Source organism: Lissotriton vulgaris, chromosome 1_2 (genome assembly GCF_964263255.1).
Source record: "Lissotriton vulgaris chromosome 1_2, aLisVul1.2, whole genome shotgun sequence".
Lineage (NCBI taxonomy): Eukaryota > Metazoa > Chordata > Amphibia > Caudata > Salamandridae > Lissotriton > Lissotriton vulgaris.
In genome coordinates, this window is record NC_141686.1 from 281,958,721 (window position 1) to 281,981,010 (window position 22,290).

General features: G+C 51.0%; 1 protein-coding gene across 7 annotated transcripts in view; it reads right to left on the reverse strand.

Moving 5' to 3' along the window:
* The window catches only part of SZT2 (SZT2 subunit of KICSTOR complex), a 1,033,029-nt gene that overhangs the window by 407,296 nt on the left and 603,443 nt on the right, over positions 1 to 22,290 (reverse strand). For all 7 annotated transcript variants that reach the window (XM_086953216.1, XM_086953214.1, XM_086953218.1 and 4 more), the window contains 2 exons: positions 9,015 to 9,153; positions 8,192 to 8,300 (listed from right to left, as the gene is read on the reverse strand). In XM_086953216.1, coding sequence (XP_086809342.1) covers positions 8,192 to 8,300; positions 9,015 to 9,153 — 248 coding nt within the window. The remainder of the gene's footprint in view (positions 1 to 8,191; positions 8,301 to 9,014; positions 9,154 to 22,290) is intronic.

The following is a 22,290-nucleotide window of genomic DNA, read 5'->3' on the forward strand; positions in this document are numbered from 1 at the left end:
TAAAGGGAGCACTGCATTACGACTCTGGTCATCAGAGTCCCGTAGTCCGGTACTGTGTATATGCGTGCCATGGATGTTTCGCAATCGTGGACTGTAGTGCGTGGCTTGGTGGGTGAGTGGTGTGGTGTGGCTGTTACAGAGTTGTATTCCTGCATCGGCTAGGTGCGAGAGCGATCATTCCCGTGGGGAGGGGGAGTTGCGGGGGGAGGAGGGCAGGGCCAGGCAATGTCCTTGAGTCTTGTGATGTCCTTGCGTCTTGTGTGAGCTTCTCGCTATATGTTTTCTGCGAGTCTCTGCCCATCTGCATCTCTCTAATTCCCAGGTGGGTGGCCTCTCTACATTTCTACTGTGTGTACGTGTCAGGGCAATTCCCATGTCTATGTTATTCCCTGTTCTTGGCATGCTCTGCCGAAGGCCTGGAGGAGGTCGTCCCAGATCTGCGCGATCGGTATGGCTCGAAGTCCCGCTGTCTCCTCCCTGCAGAGTATCGTGCCTTCTGCTATTGCCCAATAGGTGAACGAGGCGCGCCAATGTTTCGTTTGTGGAGGATTCGCGTCCTTCCAATGTCGTGTTATGAGTCTTTTGGCGGCTACCAATCCCAGATCCCAGAACCTGGCATGAGCTTTATTCTGTTTCAACCTCTTGAACAGACCGAGCACACAAGTCTCCCATGCATGTCGAAGCTCTGCCCCTACACCTTTCGTTAGAAGTGTTGTCACGTCCTGCCAATACGTCTGCAGCCTGGGGCATGCCCAGAGCATGTGCAGAAGATCAGAATTCAGCAACGAACAACGCAGGCAGCCGGATGTATCCAGCGCAAAGTAACGGTTAATTTTGTCAGGGGACAGGTAAGTTCTATGCATGATGTAGAATTGTATGATTTTGAATCTCGAGTTGCGTGGTATGTTGCGTGGTCCTTCCAGGATCCGCTCCCATTCCTTGTCTGTCCAATCCCTCCCTCTGTCAACTGCCCATTTGTCCCTTAGTGGCTGGAGCGTGCATGCCGTGTGTGACTGTAGTGCCTGCGCCAGCCAATGTATCACGTGGGACCCATTTCCCATGATATGGAGATACTGCATCAGTAGGTGTGTTTGTGGTTCCTCCGTCATGTCTCCCCATTGTTTCGTGCATTCCCGAATCATGGAGGCGTGCAGTAGGAACTGCCGCGCCGGTAAGTCAGTATCCGCAACCAGGTTCTCAAACTGGATCAGGGCTAGATCCGACATCGTTTCTATCCCAGCCAGCTCCCATCTCTCCAGCATGGTCGCAGTGATTACACCCCCGTCTCTGGGCATACCCTGCAACTGGAGCGCAGGAGCGTAGGGTGTAGCTGCCCGCGTGAGCCCCAGTGCACGTTTGTAGCATTTGAGTGCCGCCGTCAGATGTAGCTGTGTTCCGCGGGTTGGTTTAGCTAGGGGATGGAACAGCGCAAGCGCACGGATGTGGGTCAGGGCCGGTGTCTCCGAGGCCTTACCAGCCAGGTTCCTCCCCGCGAGCCAGCCCACCACCCACTGTAGTTGCGCCGCAAGATAGTAAAGCTCCTGGTTAGGAACCGCCAATCCTCCCATGGTCACTGGGGCGTATAACTTTTTCAGCGCCACTCTGGGTCTCCCGGTGTTCCAAATGAGCGCCCGGATCATGGTGTCTAGTTCTCTGAAGATCCGATTGGAAACATACACCGGTATGTTAGAGTAATAGTAAAGTAGACTCGGGAGTGCCATCATCTTCGTAAGGGTGACTCGGGCTGGGACATTCAGTGGGAGCGTGCTCCAGAAAGCCATTTGGGCTCGTAGAGAGGAGATGGCCCTGACCAGGTTGCCTTCCGGCACATCCACCGGGGACCGGTAGATGTGGATGCCCAGGTATTTGAAGGTGCCTGCGTGCCAGGTCAGTGTCATGCCACCCAGTCGCACCTCACACTCCTGCATGTCGGGGTGAAAGGGGTAGACCCCGGATTTCCCCCAATTAACTTTCAGTCCTGAATGGGTCGTGAACTCTCGCAGGGTGTCTGTGAGCTCTTGCGGTATCTGTGTGAGGTCCCTGACATAGAGGAGCAGGTCATCAGTATGAGAAGTTGGCCCGATATGCAGTGTTCACTATTCTAGTGACCATTATGCATCGGTCCAAACGACCCTTATGGTGATTGGTTGTAAGTCAACCTTAGACCAGCTATCCTAGCAGCGTGGATACGAGCAGTCTTCGGGCTAAACTCTAGAGGGCGTGTTAAGCCAGCTGTTATACCATCACATACCCCTTGAACACCAAGTGAAAGGACACCACACAAGTATTATGAAAATAAACAGTATATTTATTAGTATCACAACAGCCCTGTACTCTTTATGAGGACAGGGTACTCAGCACAGAACAGAACTCTTAGGAAAATACTTCAAGTGCACAATCAATACAAGTGCCCGAGGGCACGGAAAGTTTAGTGGTCTCGGGCGGACCCGATAAGGCAAGTCGGAAGCGAGGGACTCAGGACCCTTAAGTAAGGAGGCTATGCGGGCACCGAAATGCCGGAGTTACCTAGCCACAAGGGCTGCGGCTGCACAAGTCTTACAGGCGTCGGGGGTCTTCGCTGACGAGCCAGGAGCCGGAAGGAAGGAGTTGCTGGCCGGCGACCAGTGAAGAATAGTTCGTAGAGATCCAAGCCTGGATCAGAGATCGATGATACCTGAAAGCAGAGGGGACCAAGTTCATACTACTAGCCAGTAGTCAGAGGGTACCAGGGAGGCACCGGATGGCCGTCACCTCGACTAGGTGAGTGGGCGACGCTAGGCTCTGCAGTCTCACGGACCAGGAGGCGTTGTCGGCGACCAGGATGGAGGTGCGAGCTGTCCCACGAAGGTTGATGCTGTCGGCGTCGCTGGGCCCAGGATTGGGGCAACAAGCCTTGGCAGATTTCAGGGCCACGTGGTGGGCCTAAAATGGCGTCTTAAGTGGACCAGGAGGGTCCGGGGTGCCCCTCTCGGAAAAGGGAGCAAGGGCCGGTCTGGAGCAACCAGACCAGCAGCGTTGGTTGTCGGATGTCGTCAAGGAGATCACAAGCCAGCGGCTAGTGATCGGACAACGTGCTGAGCGGCGAGCAGAAGGGCCCCACGCAGATCGTGGAGATGCTGGGAGGCTGCACTTCGGTGCTGGAGCTGCTCAGGTTCGGGGCTTCTCGGACCCCAGAGCACTCACCAGAGGATTCCTTCGGTGGTCGTGCTGGATTAAGAAAGCGTGCAGGTTTTGATGATGGCCGGTCCCTCGAGGTCTCGTCGCACCCACAGATCTCAGCTGAGCTGACGATGTGGGTAGAGGTCAGAGGTGCCAGGGAAGCCGGTTCTCGTCGAGCTGGGTCGTCGGATTCCTGAGGAAGGACTTGCAGCAAACCGCAGAGTTCTTAGATGGTGCCTGCGGATGCAGGGTGACTACTCCTTAGCCACAAGGGAGAAATCTTGAGAAGAGTCTTGAATGTCCTTTCGTAGAAAGTAGTTCTTGATTCAAAGATGATCTAATTTGGAAGGGTCCCCGCTCCGGCCTTTATCCTAAAGAAAGGGGTGGGTACATGACTAGGTCCTGCCCTAGGGGTGGGACCAGGAAGGGGGGTAGTTACACCCTTCTCCCCCTGCTGGACTTTCCCCAGGTCAGGGGCTGCGCGCCCCTGGAACTGGTTCTAGCCGGCAGATGCGTAGTGAGCACCGGGGTGCCACTCCGCAGTCACCTTCTCGCAAAGCCCTACCTACCCAGAATACACAAACCCTGTCTGGGATGGTGCGAACACTGCCCCTGACAGGAAACCCTTTGTCCAAGCTCTCCTCGCTGGAAGGACTCCCAGCAGCAGGAGGTCAGACTCGTGTCTGTGGTGGCAGCGTCCATTTTGTGGAGCTGAGGCTTCAGTTAACTTTAACCGGGGTTCACAGTTACGTACATGTCGTGTCCCTCTAGAAGGGCGGAATGCTAACCTCGTCGCCAGAATTGGTGAGGGGGCAGCATCCCGATTCGTATGACACCTTACTCGACATGTCTTGATAACGCGATACCGAAGTTACCGATATGATACGCGTTATCATGGAACAGCCATTGGGTCTTGGTTCCGCAAGCTGCAACCGGGCTCGGCTCGTGCCAGAGCCCAATTCACACGGTTCCATGCACTCTGCCTTCAGAATTGTCAAGGCCTGCCATAGGAGTGACTGATAGGAACTCGGGTGTCCATTTTAAGGTTAGGTATAGGGATACTATACCTACAGCAACGGGCGAGTACGCCACGTGGCCCCAGCTGTCGTGCAGCCAGTTGTGTCAGATTTAGGTGGCCAGCCAGGGGTGGCATAATACATGCTTCAGCCCCTGGTAGGCCCTGGGTACACCGATGCCCTGAGTTACAGGGTCTGACAGGGTGGCCCAGTTCCAATTGGGTAATGCACCTAGGGTACACACAGCAATTTAGCGAGAGAACAGCTAGGCTGTGGGTCGGATTGGCAGGCCCACAGCCCGAGAAAGTCGTAAACCAGTGAAACAAAAGCAAAAAGTCCGGGTGATCATAGGATTGCAGACCCTACTCTCCTACAATCAGCATACAGCGAGACCGTGTGCGTGCTATCAATCAGTGGAATACCCCAATCCGCGCCCTGTCTCCTCAGCAGTTCCGCCAGCGGTTCCATCGCTAAGGAGAAGAGCAGCGGTGACAAGGGGCAGCCCTGCCTCGTGCCCCTTCTTACTGGTATGGTCGGGCACAGGAGGCCCCCAATCCGGACCCGTACACTGGGCGTCTGATAGAGCAGGCTGACCATATCTATGAACGCCTCTCCTAGTTCATTCTTCTGCATTACTGCTCGGAGATACAGCCATTCCACTGAATCAAATGCCTTTCCAAATCTAGTACAAGACACCCCGATCGCGGCCAGGGCGCCCTCACGTATTCCTGTACCCTGAATAGCCGGCGGATGTTTTGCGACGTGCTGCCTGTGGGTACAATGCCGTTCTGGTCCGCGTGGATTAGTGTGGGCGTGTATTGGGCTAGCCTCCGGGCTAATGTGGATGCTAATATTTTGTAGTCGGTGTTCAGAAGGGCGAGTGGCCGGTATGAACCCAACTGTGTCCTGTCCCTTCCGGGCTTTAAGAGGGAGACCAAGATGGCTTCATTTAGGGTGGGTGGTAATGAGGAGTCTTCCAGTGCCGCCCCGTACATTTTGATCAATTCCGGGATCAGGAGATCCGGATATGCCTTGTAAAACTCCGCCGGGAGTCCATCGGGCCCGGGGATTTTCCATTGGACAGCGCCGCAATGACTACCCGGAGTTCCTCAGACGTGAAAGGCGCCGCCAATTCATCACGTTGAGCGTCTCTAAGAGTCGGTAGGGGTATCAGTGACAGGTACTCTTCGGTGTTCGGAGCGGGGGTTGATAAGCAAGAATGGTACAGTTTGTCATAGTGACCAGTAAACGCTCAATGTATCTCCTGTTGTGTGTGTAGGAGTACCCCCTCATCTCCCAGTATTTCCGTTACTGGTTTTGTCTTTTCCTCTCTGCTAATTAACCAGGTAAGTAACTTGCCGGGTTTATCTCCCCTATCATGGGTGCGTGCCGAATGGGCTGCATAGTTCAGGCAACGCAGCCTCTCTATCAGTTTCTCATCTTCCGCCTGTGCGGCCCACAGCTCCGCTCTGTCATCCCTCATCGTGTCTTGCTCGTGTTGTATTAGCCCCGCCTCCACTCTTAAGGTCTTTCTCTACTCGCCGCCTAAGGTTTACCTGTGTGCCTAGGCATTGTCCCCTTATCACCACTTTGAACGCGTCCCATTCTATCTGGGGAGTGGACGCTGTGCCTGTGTTTTCCTCCAAGTAGTGTACTATGTGCGCGAACAGCGAGTCTCGGAAAGGTGCGTCCAACAGGAGATCCGGTTGCAGCCTCCAGGTGGGGATAGGGGGGTGTGCATTTGCCCATGTGACGTCTAGCATGTGGGGGTTGTGGTCCGAATGCGTCCGGCCCATGTAATAAGCGTCAGTCCCTAATGGGAGTAAATCTTCAGTGAGCATGTACCTATCTAGTCGTGTGTGTAGGTCATGGGCACCCGAGTAGTATGAGTATGTTCGGGTGCCTGGGTTGCGGTGTCGCCATACATCTTGTAGGTTCCAGTGGGTGGCCCAGGCCGTAAGGGCCTTCATGGCGCCCACTACTGGTGCATTGGGTAATAGCGGGAAGGAGCGGTCTAACGTAGTGTCCAGCACGCAATTGTAGTCCCCCCCTAGTATCCTGGGGCTCCCGTGCCAGGGTGATAAAGCTGCCAAGACTCTCGTAAGAAACCCCTGTTGATCTGTGTTGGGAGCATAGATCGATGCCAAAACCATCGGGCGTCCGTCTAGCCGCCCCTCTCTGTCTATATAGGAGTCCTCAACGTCAAACGGGATCCCTGGTTTTACCCATATCAACACACCCCGTGCATAGGAGGAAAACCCTGTCGCGTAAAGTTGTCCGCGCCATCGTCTGCGCAGTGTGTGTACCTCGGGTGTGGTTAGATGTGTCTCCTGCAAGAGTGCGATTTGGACCTTGTGTCTCTTCAGGTATGAGTAGATCATGTACCAACGCGAGGGTGTGTGTATGCCACGCACATTCCATGTGCAAATCTTAACCGTAGTCATCACAGGCCAAAAGTGGAGCTCCTCCTCCCACCCCTCCAGCCTCGTCGGCCTCTCCACAGAGCCTCCCATCTCCCATCACAACAACATTTCCACGTGTACCTGTGGGACGCAGAGTTGAATACAATACAATGAGTCCGTTACCAACTTGTGGACGCAGCAGAGCTTTAAAAAGGGAGGGGGGGACGTAAATAGGGAATAATACCAAAAGTTCGGCTGCTGAACGTGCAGTCGTCCAAACAATCTACTGAGATAGTTACCATTCAAGTCAGGGGGGTCGCTGCCCATCACGCGGGGCGAGGGAGTCACTATCAATAAACAAAGCGCGGGTGCGTGTTTTGCCCCACGCGGGGGGGGGGGGAAATCAGCTGTCTCAGCTGACCACTTGGCAGGCCGTATATCAGACACGGCAGTGCGTCCATCAGTCGGCATGGCACCTCAGGCACCTGTCTGCAGAGTTCGCCTGTGGTTGTCCACCGGCTGACTGCCAGCGCTCGACCAGTCTCTGCATTTAATCACTGCGTCTCAGGTGGGCGCACCAGGAGAGGCGACCTGCTCCTTCGGCCTCCTCCCGTGTTGCCCATCAGCATCGGATGTCGTGTTCCTGCCAGCACGCTACCCCTTTCGCTCAGTCAGCGTGAGCAGGAAGGATGGGGGGAAAAAATAAAGGGGGGGCGGGTGGGGGAGAGGCGCCAGGGTACGCCAATCAGTTATCTAAACAGGTCCGCCGTCTGTGGTGTGACGTCTGGTAAGTCTTCGGATACTTGTGAATCCGGTATTCCGTATATTGCCTCGTCGTCACTCAATAATGCCCTGGGTCTGGTAGCCGGTAAAGAGCGCTGGGCCGGTGAGTTGCTGAGTTCCGTGGCTATTCTTAGTGCTTCCTGTTGCTCCCGGCGCATTTCTGCCTCGGGTGGGCCCGCGCTTTGTTGTGTTCCATCCGCTGGTGGCGAGGGTGATCTGTTTCTGCGTCTCCGCTTAGGGCCTCTTTGTCTTCTCGCTCGGGGCTGGTCTGCTGGCCTTGCGGTGTTTTTGTCTGTGCCGTTGTCCAGCCAGGTTTCGACCTCTTCGGAGGTGTTAAAGAAGTGAGTCTGTTCGTGCGCTAACCAGACATCTGCTTATTGCACACCTTATGGAGTTTACAGCCTGAGTTATAGGGGGGAGACATGTCCCTCACACACTGTAAAAATTATTTGCAAAATAAGTCTGTCAAAGATAGAAAAATGAGGGAGCGAGCTCCGGATCAGAGTCGGAAGAGGAGAAGGAAGAAGCTACAAAATGTCATTTACCAGCAGGCATGCAAATTACTGAGAAAAATATCGGCATCAAGATTGACGCCTGGAGATATTCACAAGGTGAGGAATCTTCAGTTAGATATATCCATCACAATGACAATTTAAAAGACCAAAGATAGAAGCCCACTGACCAAAAGTACACATGTGTACAAATAATTTGTATTATTTTTCAACAAAAAAAGAGCAATTGTCTGGCGAAACAGTGCAGCGGCCTCAGAAGTCAGACGTAAAAACAAGAGCAAAACACAAGCAATGAAAAAAATAGTATGTTCCATATTACCTGATTTACAACACGGCAGATCTCTCCAATATTTCTGACAATGACTTGGTGGAGACGAAGGCTTTCTTCTATTTCATCCTCATCCTTTATCTTGGAGTAGCTTGTAGTGCTATTGAGGTGCACAAGAAGAAAGTAGACGTTACTTAAAAGAGTGAAAATGCAGCAGCGTCTGTACCAGCAAAGAAGAAAGGTGAGTGAAGACATGGAAAGCCAAATGCAAGTGAAATCACTTGTTTTTCTGCAAGAGACAACATATGAAACAATCCACATAAAAGTCTTAAATTAACATAATGGATTACATTTAAAAAGAAGATAAGATGGTTTAAAATTTAATTTTGAACATTTATATGTTTTAAATGTAGTATACAGGTTACATTACTGTACGAAATGACACTGACTTCTAAAATTCTTAACAAAAATGTTGTAAGGACCCCTTCGTTATTGTTCAAAAGCTGTTGTCATGTGTCAGTCAGACAATTCAGTGTGTAAATAGTCAATACATTCATTAGGTAAGGAGCAACAGTGTACAATTTACAAATACATATGCTTGTATTTCATTGTAAAGTGCACACTGATTTGTGCCTTTTCTTATTGCTCAAGCAGTGAAGCAATCTTTGGGGCACCAACCTCCCGCCCTCTGCTCCTACCATCACCTACTATCTTCTGCCCATTACTTTCTGCCAACCAGTGCCCACCCTTTGAGCCCAATCTCCACCCTTTACCCATCATCCTCTGCCGACCAGCCACGATCTTCTGACAAACCTTTCAACACTCCCCTAGCACCTTTTGCGATAAGACAGAGAGTACAAGTACAAATGTTTACCGGGTGTGAGAATAAACCTCTACTCGATCGTGGTGGATCTTTATGATCAGCCAGAAATCAGGCATTAATGGACACTTGTGGTCTGGTTCACTCATGACAGGCTCCTCGCCCTCGGAGTCACTGCTGCCACCGTCATAACCTGTAGAACGCGAAAAAGGGAATTCACACCAAGCAGAAATTAAAAGTCCACAAATGGTAATCGAGTTCTCCCAACCTTCATTGCACCAAAGAGAAAATACCGGAGGCACAAAGCCAACATAAAGATCATACCAAGGGGAGTCAACCAGGCCAAGCTATCGCACACAACACAATCTGCATGCACCACACTGTCAGACCAGCTACTCAAGGCACGGAGTGCTCAGAGATAACTGGGAAATTCTTATAACAAGTACTGCTAGCTGTCCCTGGACCCGCAAGAGCAAGGTGCTACTAGAAGGTGACTTAAAGTCAGGATCTGGCTGTTGAGGGTTTAGCTGTGTCACCATCCTATTGTTTTTAATTTAAAAAAAGTATATACATACATGTAAGGTCTTTATGAAAGATATCTTCAGCCATTAGTCTGTTCATATGGCTTCACTATTTGCTTGCAACCACCATTGCCTTCAATACAGGGAATAGGACAACCCACTAGTGCCCTTAACTGATTCACAGCATTCTACTTGTGCACAATGTGCGTGCACGCCCTAAAAGTAGCCCCCCTTCAGTGCCAGGGGTACTTGGCTACTGTGCCTTAAAAATACATCAAATACATTTTACAAGGGTTAGCAAGCTTCAGCCATTGGTTGTTTTCAAATGTGAGTAATAGTTTTTTTCTTGATCACATCTGGACATCCATCTCAAATGCAGAGCATAGACATTCTCTCACGTGTTTTAATAATTATGTTTTTCTTTTGAACTGTCAATGTCTATGGCACAGTCTTGCAACTAAATAAAAAATAAAATTGCAGGTTTGCCTAGACCAGACCTACTGGCTTTGCCAAACCTTCTTTGGCTTGCATCCGATAGCACTGGAAAAAAGTTAACTTGCTCTTAAGGTGTGGGTTGGGGTAGAATGCTCAAGTACACTTAACACTTGCACAAAATGAAATTAAAGTTCAGGCAGGAACTCAAAGAGAAAACGTCTCTCTGCAAAATGATGATACTCCTGTGCTTCCTTTATTGACTGCAAAACTCCTGCTCCATTACCCAAGCCAATGGTTTCGCTCCCTTGGCAAACTAGTGACATCATTCCTTTGGGGCAATTCCAAACCGAGGGTGGCATTGGCCCTCTGTCAGAAAGCTACATATGACAGGAGAATAGGAATGTTTGACATCCTCCTCTACTATGTAGCAACGTGTCTCTTGGCAATCAATGACTGGTTCAATGGGGGGTGGTCGGACCCAGCATATCGGCAGGAGCCGTAAGGTATAGGGTTTTCAAGGCTTCAAGATATGCTCTACGGATCAACAATTCCATAAAGCATCCCAGCAGTGACAAGATCGGTCCTCCTGGTCCACGGTCCTGGTCCTGGTCCACGCTGCATTATATTCGATGGGATGCCAAGCTCACACTCCAGACACCGCTGCGGCAGGGGGCATGGATCAGGGATGTAGGGACACTAGAAGGATTCCAAAAGTCGGACCTCATTGGCATCTCACAAATAGGAAATATCTGGTTGGATACCTTTCAGGGCTTGCAGGAGCTAATTTCCATCAACACCAATCAGTTGGCATGGTCCTGTGAGGTCATACAGAAATACTGGGTAGAGGTGGTTAGAGAGCTGGGTGAGGTCCTGGGTTGGGAGGTTCCACTCTGTCCTCAAGTATTGATCTTAGGAATAATGGAGGGGATAGGCGGCACTACAGCAGATCGGGCTTTCTTGCCAGCATAAAGAGATATAGCGGCCAGATGGAAAACCCTGTCCCCCCTTGGGTCTACTTATGTTAACTGGGTGCCAGGCTAGGAATAATGCAATGCAGCATGGTGCATCCTGTGGCATACTGGCAGATGTGAGCGACTTGCTTGTACAAAGATCGGATGAGGAAGCTTGTCAAACATTGTTTGCAAGAAGAATAGCGCTCAGGATCTGAAAATCCATGTCAACCATAAAAAGACAAGTTTTGAGCATGGAACTGTGACAACTAGCAATCTAGGAACATATATTGTACTGTAGTGTAGTTCCTATTTACCCTATAGGCCCTGCGCATTGGAATAACATAAACAGCAGTGTAGACGTAGGACTGAGGTAATCTAGGTCTCTACTGACTATGTTAGACTTAATTTAGGTTTGCGCCAGCTAGCTCAGAGGTCACTGGAAACTTTCTTGACTGAATAGGAAGGGATCAGCTTCCCTGGCTCAGACAAGAAGGGATTCAGCTTCCGACAACCGCATAAACATGACAACTTTGCTCCCTCAGAATAAGAGTCAATCTCTAGAGTCGTGTGAAACAATAGACAGTTATTTCACTCAGTCAGATGTGAATACTTAGTTTCACCAGAGTGCAGAGAATAGAGAGACGGGCGTTTTCAATAAAAGGTATTATTTATTGAGCAGTCTTCCTTCTCATGCAAGAGAAATGAATTGCCACAATTGCAATACTTAATGCAAAGTAAAGTACGTACAGTAAAAGGAGTATTATGAAATAATACTGTAAAAGCATTGATATGGTTTCTTAGCCATAAGACACTTTAAAATGGATAAAATATATATACATAGGCTAACGTGCTCAACTGGTGCTCCTAAAATACGCCTACCCCGGTGTACCTGACCTAAGCCTAATACGTGGGAAGGAGTAAGTAAGTAGCAGTTTGAGTTAAGTAGGTTTTTGCCAAGAATCTGCCTCAAGAATTCTCTCTAAGGGTTTAGTCAGCACTGTACCTTGGGAATAGAATGTAGGAGGTCTGGTATCTCTCTCTCAGGACTCGATATCCCAGTCACCCTCAAGGGTAGGCTGGAAACGCCGGAGCTGGATTTTCTCTGCAGGAGAAAAGACAGGGTCTTTCTCAGTGCGTCAAAGAGGAGGGGCAGCGTACGTGGGCTCTCCGCGTCTGCTGGGCTCTCGGCAAGTAGATTAGCTACTCTGCTCCAGAACCACCACCGTGTGTTTGGTTAAGGCAACGTTGGTATATTTATACCTGAAAGGTGCAGAGTTTGACGTAAGGTTTGGACATAAGACGTCAATAAAGAGGTCACTAAGAACTGGCCATTCTTACAGTGCTCGCAGGAGTTCTATTACAAATCAAAACAAAGTAAGCGGGGATTTCCCAGGTTGCTGGAGGTTTGGTGTGTTGAAAGAACTCGTTGTGCTTTCTAGGAATCTAAGGAAGTAGCTTTTGCCATGCCTTGGGCTGCAAGGGCGATTTACTGAAATATGGATCTGTTTCTTATGCCATTATAGGGGTATTTATTGATTATAGCTGTGTAAGGGCATAAAATGGTAATATTGATTCAGGTTCCTAGATAAAAACACTACAGTACAAAAATCGAGAGGATACCAACCTCTCAGCAGCTGTGGAGCAGCCTCCTCGTTGAACAAGTTACTTACCTTCGGTAACGATATATCTGTAAGAAACAGTAGTTAGTATTAGATTCCTTACCTTAGAATATCCCCAGGCGTCAGTCTGAATCCGGAAACTTTTGCGTAGCAGTACCCCTGCGCGTCGGTAGGCGTCGTCTGCAGGTGTCCCCTGCGGCTCCGCGTCCGTCGTCTGTGTCGTGCGCCGTGATGACGTCGCTGGAGTATATAGACGCCGCCTCCGCGCGCTGACGTCAGTTCTTTGCACACAGCTATTCCGCGCCAGAACACGCAGAGCCATGTGAGAACCAACACTGGTGCCATTTCAAACTAGGGCCCTGAAAGGGATGTCCTTAACCCTAGGTATCAGTTCGCAGAACTGATAGGGGGGGGATGGGTGGGGTGGTAAGGAATCTAATACTAACTACTGTTTCTTACAGATATATCATTACCGAGGGTAAGTAACTTGTTCATCTGAAAGAAACAGGTTAATATTAGATTCCTTACCTTAGAATAGATATCCCAGCAATACCGACCCCGGAGGTGGGTCTGCGAACCAATACAATCCTACACCAGAAAGTCCTGGAGGACAGAACGGCCAAAGAAGCCATCCCTCCGGACTTGACTGTCCAGGCAGTAGTGCCTCGCAAAGGTGTGCAGCAAGGCCCACGTAGCCGCCTGGCAAATGTCCTGCAAGGGGACTCCCCGGCCCAGGGCAGTAGTAGCCGCCGTGGCCCGAGTGGAATGGGCCCTCAGCCCAACAGGAGGCTCTTTCCGAGCCAAAGAGTAGCACGCTTCGATGCACAGAACGACCCACCGAGAGATGGTCCGTTTATGTACCGCCCGTCCCTTCTTCGCACCCTCGTAGCCAACAAACAGTTGGTCATCCACCCGGAACTGGCATGTGCGATCCATATAAAATGAAAGCGCACGTTTTGGGTCCAGATGATGGAGCCGCTCTTCATCCTTTGAAGGATGCGGAGGCGGGAAGAAGGAAGGGAGGGTGATGGACTGCCCGATGTGAAAAGCAGAGACAACCTTGGGCAGGAAAGAAGGTCTAGTTCTCAGAACCACCTTGTCTGGATGAATGGACATGAAAGGAGGTTTGACAGAAAGAGCCTGGAGCTCACTCACTCTCCTGGCAGAGGTGATGGCAACCAGGAAGGCCGTCTTTAACGTCAGGAGACGGAGAGGACAGGAATGAAGTGGCTCAAAGGGAGCACACATCAAGAAGGTTAGAACCAGGTTCAAGTCCCACTGAGGCATCACAACGGAACAGGTGGATACATGTGTGTGATGCCCTTCAAGAATCTTGTTACAATGGGGGACTTGAACAAAGAAGGTTGATCAGGTAGCCTTAGAAAGGCTGAAAGGGGAGAAATGTAGCCCTTGATAGTGCCCAGAGCAGAGCCCTGCTGGGCAAGAGAAAGAAGGAAGAGAAGAACCTCAGAAAGAGGGGCAGAGAGAGGATGGATTAGTTACTTACCTGTAATCCTAGTTCTCTTCCAGGGGTATCCTCATCAAAGTCATAAGCATTAGAATATTCCCGCCCATGTGCGGGACCCCGGAAACACTACATTATATGTGCCCCACATATATATACACATATATATATATATAAATAATATATATATAAAAAACAAGCAATAGCAGCCAAATCACATCAGAGCTGAAATATGCTGTGAAGAACTTCCACCATACATGAATAATAAGCATTAGAAACATGAGAAACAACACCAAAGATTGTTTAGAAATTGTTTTAATGCTCAGAAAGCAGTAGAAATTCTCATAACTCACTGGAAGCATAGGAAGCTCCCAGGCTGCATTGCAAACACACAGTCTAAAAGACTGAAAAGCTAACCTGTAGCTGAATAGCAAAAAACTGACACTGTGCCTTTAAGGCACTCATGACCCCCTGTATCCCATCATGCCCCAGGGGTGACAGTTAGGTCAGTTGTTCTTTTCGGAGACTGAAAAACAAACCCAATAACAAATAGGTTAACAATATCTCCTTATTAAAGAGTATCCTTTGCCCGGGGAGGCGGGAGGGTTGTTTATGACTTTGATGAGGATACCCCTGGAAGAGAACTAGGATTACAGGTAAGTAACTAATCCTTCTCTTCCAGGGGATCCTCATCAATAGTCATAAGCATTAGAATAGAATAGCGAGCCTCTCCTCATCCCTGCGGGCAAAGGAAAGATAAGACAGAAATCTCATCAATAAATCTGAGTAGACTATAGACTACCCAAACAGATTCCTCAAGGAGGCTTGCCCCACTTGAGTATCGGTCCTGGAATCAGATTCGAGGCAGTAATGCCTCAAAGGTATGCACTGATTTCCAGGTTGCAGCTTTGCATATTTCCGACATGGGAACATCATGCAAGAAAGCCACTGTAGCCGCCTTCCCTCTAGTGGAATGCGCTTTTGGAGACATCAACAAAGGTTTGCCTGCTAGTTGATAGGCCAACTTAATGCAAGAGACAATCCACCTGGAAATGGACCTCTTTGCTGCTGGGAAGCCAGTTCTCATTGAGCCATAGTTCACAAACAGTTGGTCCGTTTTCCTAATCCCTTTAGTCTTTTCCAAATAAAACTTAAGCACTCTTTTAAGATCTAAGGAGTGAAGTGAGCGCTCGGCCGGGGTCGTAGGATTCGGAAAAAAGGAAGGGAGGGAAATAGACTGATTTATATGAAAATCAGAGATGACCTTAGGCAAGAAGGATGGGTGAGCCCTTAGGACTACTCTGTTATGGTGGAATACAGTATAAGGTTCCTTTGCACAGAGCGCTTGTATCTCACTGACTCTGCGCGCAGAGGTAATTGCCACCAAAAAAGCTGCCTTCCAAGAGAGATGATGTAAGGAAGCCTTGTGGATGGGCTCGTAAGGTGGAGACATTAACCTTGATAGAACTAGGTTTAATTCCCACGGAGGAGAAGGATTTCGCACAGGGGGATACACTTTCTTCAATCCCTGGAGGAAATCCTTGACCACTGGAACCTGAAAGAAAGACACCTGATCAGGAGACTTTCTGTAAGCCACAATAGCTGACAAATGCACTCTAATTGAAGCGTACTTTAAACCAGCTGTTGCGAGGGAAAGGAGGTATGGTAAGATGACGTCCTCCTGCCCCTTAGTCAGATCCAAATGATGATCCCTACACCACAAGTAAAACCTTTTCCACTTGAAGGCATAGGATGCTCTCGTGGACGGTCTCTTAGCCTCCTTTAACATGTTCATGCATTCTGGAGGCAGGTTCAAAGGTCCGTATTGCAGGACCTCAGGAGCCATGCTGTTAGGTTCAATGATGGGAGGTTGGGATACATTATCCTCCCGTTCATTTTGCTCAACAGGTCCGGTCTGCAAGGGAGTCGTTTGTGTGGACACACAGACAGATGTAGAAGGTCCGGATACCACCACTGCCGCGGCCAGTCTGGAGCAATCAGGATCATGTCCATGTTCGTCCTGAGGAGCTTGGAAACCACTCTCGGAATCAGTGCCAGGGGAGGAAACGCGTATGCGAACATCCCTGCCCAATCCAACAGAAGAGCGTTCCCCTGCGTTCCTGGCCTGTGGAACCTGGACGCGAAGGCGTGGCACTTGGTGTTTTCGTCGTCTGCAAACAAGTCTATGGATGGACGTCCTCAGCAACGAAAAAGCTCTTCTACTACTTCGTCGCTTAGCACCCAGTCTGGCTGATCTTCGAAGTGCCTGCTGAGTGCGTCTGCTTTGACGTTCAACTCGCCCGGAAGATGCACCGCCACTACTGTGAGACCTCGAGCGAGAAGCCAATGCCATATTGCCTGAGCCTCTTAAGACAGTGGGCGAGATTTCGTGCCTCCTTGCTTGTTCAGATAGAACATGGTTGTCGTATTGTCCGTCTGAACCAGGACTGAGTTGGATTTGATCGCTGGCAGGAAAGCTTTGAGAGCCAGGAATACCGCTCTGAGTTCCAGCATGTTGATGTGGTATGTCTGCTCCTGCGCAGACCACCGGCCTTGAATCTGAAGCGGACCCATGTGTGCTCCCCAGCCTTGCAGGGAGGCATCTGTCACTATAGATTGGGACGGAATGGGTTGGTGAAACGGCACTCCCACCATCACATTGTGTCTCCGAGTCCACCATCTGATGGACTCTTTTGTCGCCTGGGAAAGATAGATTCGATCCTCCCAACGTCCTGTTGCCTGGTCCCACTGATCCTCCAAAGCCTGTTGTAGAGGACGCATTCTCAGCCTGGCGTTTGGGATGAGAAAGATGCAGGACGCCATGGAACCCAGTAGAGACGCTACTTGTCGTGCTGTTGGAGGCCGAGACTCTAGTAGAATCCCACATTTCTGTTTCATGGAAGAAAGTCTCTCCTCCGAAGGAAACGCTTTTCCCACGCTTGTGTCCAGAACGGAGCCTAGGTAGTGGATGGATTGCGTAGGCCGCTGGACTGACTTCTCCAGGTTCACATGGAGGCCGAGCCTGTGAAGCTGGTGCAGGCACAGTTGCAGATCTTGCGTTACCCTTACCGGAGATGGACCCTTTAGGAGCCAGTCGTCCAGGTATGGGTAAATGAAGAGACCCTTCTTGTGAAGAAAAGCCGCCACCACTGCCATGCATTTGGGTGAAGACTCGTGGTGCAGACTTGAGACCGAAGGGCAACACCTTGTACTGGTAGTGTTTGTTTCCCACAACAAACCTTAGGTACTTGCGATGTTGCGCAGTCGGGATGTGAAAGTACGCATCTTGCAGATCCACCGAACACATCCAATCTCCGGCTTGCAGATGAGGACATATCTGGTGAAGCGCTAACATGCGGAACTTTTCCTTGACGATAACCTTGTTTAGGAGTCGTAGATCGAGTATGGGTCTGAACTTGTCGTCCTGATCTTTTTTGGGGACAAGGAAATATCTGGAGTAAACTCCTTTTCCTCTTAGAGCGAGAGGAACTTCCTCTATCGCTCTTTTTTGCAGCATGATTTTTACCTCTCGTCGGAGCAAGCTTAGTTGGTGAGGGCAAGAGCTCTTCGGAGGGACGCTCTTTGGAAGAGCACGGAAACGTATCCTATACCCATTGCGCAGTATATTCAGCACCCACTGATCTCTTGTGATGCTGACCCACTCTGCCAGGTGTTGTGAAGCACTTCCTCCCACTGGAGTGGGCAACGGCGTCAGAGGAAGCCACTGTTCAGGCCTTTCCTCCTCTCGTGGTGTTGGAGGACTGTTGGTGACCTCCCTTTCCTCTGCTGGGCTTGCCACGAAACTGGGGTTTCCCTTGAGTTTTGTTTTGGGACCATTGAGGGGCTTGAACCCTCTGCTGAGCCCCTCTCCCCCTGTTGGTCTTGAAGCGGCGCTTGAATTCCTTCTTCTTCTCCAAGCCCACCGCCTTCACCGTGTCCAGCTCAGTCTTCATTCGGGTCATCTCTTCGTCCGCATGTTCACCAAAGAGAGCGGAACCCGAAAAGGGAAGATTTAGAATCCGATGCTGAGCATCCGGTTTTAGACCTGTAAGGCGCAACCAGGCCGATCTTCTGGCACCAACTCCATGGGAATAGGAATGAGCCGAAAGCACCGCCCCATCCGCGGCCGTGCTTATCATCTGGTTTGCCACCAGACACCCCTCCGTAACAGTTTCTTCAAAGTCTTGCTGGTCCTCTTTCGTTAGCTTGGCTTTGAATCTTTCCATAGAGTCCCATAAGGCTCTGTCATACCGACCCAGGAGTGCAGCTGCACTGGCGACCTTAAGAGTGGAAGCAGCAGAGTTGCAAACCTTCCGACCCCAGGAGTCTTGGGTTTTGCTGTCCTTATCTGGCGGGACTGAAGAGGAACCAGGAACCGCATGTGTCTTCCTCGCCGCTGCCACAATGACAGAGTCTGCTGGAGGGTCAGATTTAACAAACACTAGGTCAGAAGCCACCGGTTTGTACTTCTTCTGAATGCGTGCTGGGACTGCTCTGATTGCTGCTGGGGTTAGGAAAACCTCCTTGACAGGGTCCATAATCCCCGGAACCAAAGGCAGCAGAGGTCTGGAGAAGGCCTTCTTGTGTAAGGTTTCAAAAATGACTGTCGTCGTTACTTGAGGGACAGACATTTCGATGTTCAGTTTAAGCGCACCTCTTTGCAGTACATCCAGATACGTGCCAATATCATCCACTGGGGAGGACCTGGACGTTGGACTGTCTGTCAAAGTCGGGGAGTAGTCCCTCTTGGACGATCTGGTAGAAGAGGTTGAGGAAGTAGACTGAGTACGTCTATGTCTATGGTGAGTACTAAGTCTTCGCTCCCGCGACCTCCTTGAATGCTCCTCCCGTCTAGGGGAGCAAGATCTGATCCGATCTCTTGTCCGATGTTCCTTTCTAGGAGATCGGGATGCCCTGGGGGATCTGGCTGGCGATCGCACGGGAAATCTGCCCCGAGGAGATCAAGACCTTTTCCGACCTTCCAGTCTAGGTTCCCTCGTAGGAGAACGGGATCTTCTTGGCGCTTTGGTGGCTAGTGTCACAGGGGATGTGCGCCTGGGAGGGCTACGCTTGTCCATCTCCTCCACCAGTTCTTGGAGAGGAGACCTGTGGTCTGGGCTGGCATATTCCTGCATACGCTTGGTAGGCCCAGCATCTCGCCAATGGTCCAAGGATCTGTACCATATAGGTGACAGCCTGATGCGCCCCGCCGAGGGATCTGGACGACGCTCAGGAGTTCTGTGTATAGGGCTTCTGGACCTTGAATGCTCAGTTGAGGAGCCAGAGGACCGATAAGATGAATGGTGAGAAGCAGATTCTGTCACCATGATCGTATCCGAGTGTCTCGACGTCAAGCGTTCTTTTCTCGCCGTCGAACGCCTTCGAGGAGTCGGAGGATCAAACAATCTCGACCTCGAATGTCCATGAGAGGTTCTGTAGTCTCTCGACGTCGAGCGGCGATGAGCAGCCGTCGACGGAGCTCTCTGCTTCGACGTCGAACGGCGGTGTCCGCCGCCGACGGGGACCTCTGCCTCGACGTCGAACGACGATGTCCTGTCGCCGCCGGAAGCTTCTCTCTCGACGTCGAACGACCTCGTCCTGTCGTCGACGGAGCTTTCTGCCTCGACGTCGAACGGCGATGGCCGGCCGGCCGGCGACGGAGATCGCTGCCTCGACGTCGAATGCCTGTGCGACAACGGCAGAGGGGTATTGGGCACCCTCGACGCAGAGTGCTGATGCTGCACTGACAGAGACTGCGTCCTCGACGGCGATCGACGAGTCACTGTCGACGGCGGAGGGGTCTTGGTCCTCGACGCCGATCGCCGCTTCTTGGACGACGGCGGAGGGGTCACACTTCTCGACGCCGGTCGTCGCCTGCTTGACGACGGCGAAGTGACCTCCCTCGACGCCGGTCGTCGCCTGGTTGACGAAGGCGAAGTGACCTCCCTCGACGCCGGTCGTCGCCTGGTTGACGACGGCGGAGGGGTAATGGATCTCGACGCCGACCGTCGCCCGGTTGACGGCGGCGGAGTAGCCTTCCTCGACGCCGATCGCCGCCCGGTTGACGACGGCGGAGGGGATTTTGACGACGGAGCTGGTTCTTTCGACGTCATCGACGTACCTGGTCTTCTTCTCGACGGCGAGCCCGCCGCCGACGGTAGTTTCGAAGAGGAAAACTCCACCTGTGGATCTTTTCTCAGCGCTGAGCTCGACGCTGAAGTTGAAGGGTATGAAGACTTCTTTTTTGAAGAGGTGTGAGTCTTCTTGGAGCCCTTCTTCACTGGAGATCTCCCTCTTGAAGCTCTGTGAGCCAGGCCATAAATTCGAATTCTCTCCCTGTCCTTGAGAGTTCTTCCTGACAGGTTCTCACAATGAGGACAGGTGCCTGGATCATGATCTTCAGGCAGGCAAAGGATACAGACGTCGTGGCTGTCTGATTTAGCCTTCTTGTTGCCACAAGAAGGGCATTTATCAAAGAGTGAAGGCATTTTCAGAGGAAAACGCTCACCAAACTGCTGAAAACAAGCAGTATCTTACTTGACTAGGTGTAAGACGTCGAAGTAAGAGTAAAAGTTGACAAAAAGAAGTATTTTTCTGTCAAAAACCAGAAAAATAGTGGAGCTGTGTAACCAGGATCCTTCCTGAAGGAGCCGGAAAGAACAACTGACCTAACTGTCACCCCAGGGGCATGATGGGATACAGGGGGTCATGAGTGCCTTAAAGGCACAGTGTCAGTTTTTTGCTATTCAGCTACAGGTTAGCTTTTCAGTCTTTTTAGACGGTGTGTTTGCAATGCAGCCTGGGAGCTTCTTATGCTTTCAGTGAGTTATGAGAATTTCTACTGCTTTCAGAGCATTACAACAATTTCTAAACAATCTTTGGTGTTGTTTCTCATGTTTCTAATGCTTATTATTCATGTATGGTGGAAATTCTTCACAGCATATTTCAGCTCTGATGTGATTTGGCTGCTATTGCTTGTTTTTTATATATATATTATTTATATATATATGTGTATATATATGTGGGGCACATATAATATAGTGTTTCCGGGGTCCCGCACATGGGCGGGAATATTCTAATGCTTATGACTATTGATGAGGACCCCCTGGAAGAGAACCACAGCCTTTGCTGTGCACCATGCCACAAACTTGTTCCACCGACAGGCTATACCGATTTCGTGGAGGAACGCCTGGCTGCCAGAATAACATCGCAGACTTCAGGAGGCAAGTCAAATGGCCTCAACTGTCGCCGCTCAATCTCCACACATGGAGGTGGAGGCTGGACAGGTTCGGGTGGAGGACCGTCCCCTGCTGCTGCGACAGAAGGTCCTCCTGAAGGGGTAGGCGGATCGGGGGACCGACTGACATGCTGTGTTGCTCGGGATACCAGTACCTTCGAGCCCAGTCCGGAGCCACAAGGATGACTTGGGCCCGGTCGCGCCTGATCTTCTTCAGCACTCTGGGCAGAAGTGGTATAGGCGGAAAGGCGTATAACAGACCGCAACTCCACTCGCGCCGAAAGGCGTCACCGTGCGAGTGCCGTCTTGGAAACTCCAACGCGCAGAACTGATGACATTGCGCGTTCTCTTCTGTGGCGAATAGATCTAACCAAGGCTCTCCCCATTGCCGAAAGAGGCCTTGCGTCACGTCCGAGTTCAGACGCCATTCGTAATCCATCGAGCACCGACGGCGGAGTTCGTCCGCCCTGGCGTTCAGAGAGCCTGCCAGGTGTTGAACCGTCAGAGTCACGCCCTGACGTTCCAGCCATTGTCAGAGGCGCAGAGCCTCCTGGCAAAGGGTCCACGACCACACCCCGCCCTGCTTGTTGCAGTACCACATGGCGGTGGTGTTGTCCGTGAACACCTGCACTACACTCCCGTTGACAAAGGGGAGGAATGCTTTCAGTGCCAAACGAATCGCCCGGAGCTCCAACAGGTTGATATGGAGCCGGGACTCCGCCGGAGACCAGATGCCTCTGATCTCTGCCTCTCCCAGGTGGCCTCCCCAGCCCTGGAGGGACGCGGCCGTCACAAGAACGTGCTCCGGTTGGGGAAGGGAGAGTGATCTGCCTCTGACCCAATCGCGGTCCGTAAGCCACCACTGCAGTTGTCTTGCAGTGCCCTCTGAGATCAAGACATGGTCGGACAGGTTGCCCTGATGCTGGGCCCACTGAAACTTCAGGTCCCACTGCAGAGCCCGCATCCGCCACCGGGCGTGATGCACCAGAAGGATGCAGGAGGCCATCAGTGCCAGCAGCCGCAGCGTCAACCTGACCGAAACCTGGGATAACGGCTGAAAGATGGGAATCAAAGCCTGTATATCCTGGACCCGCCGTTCC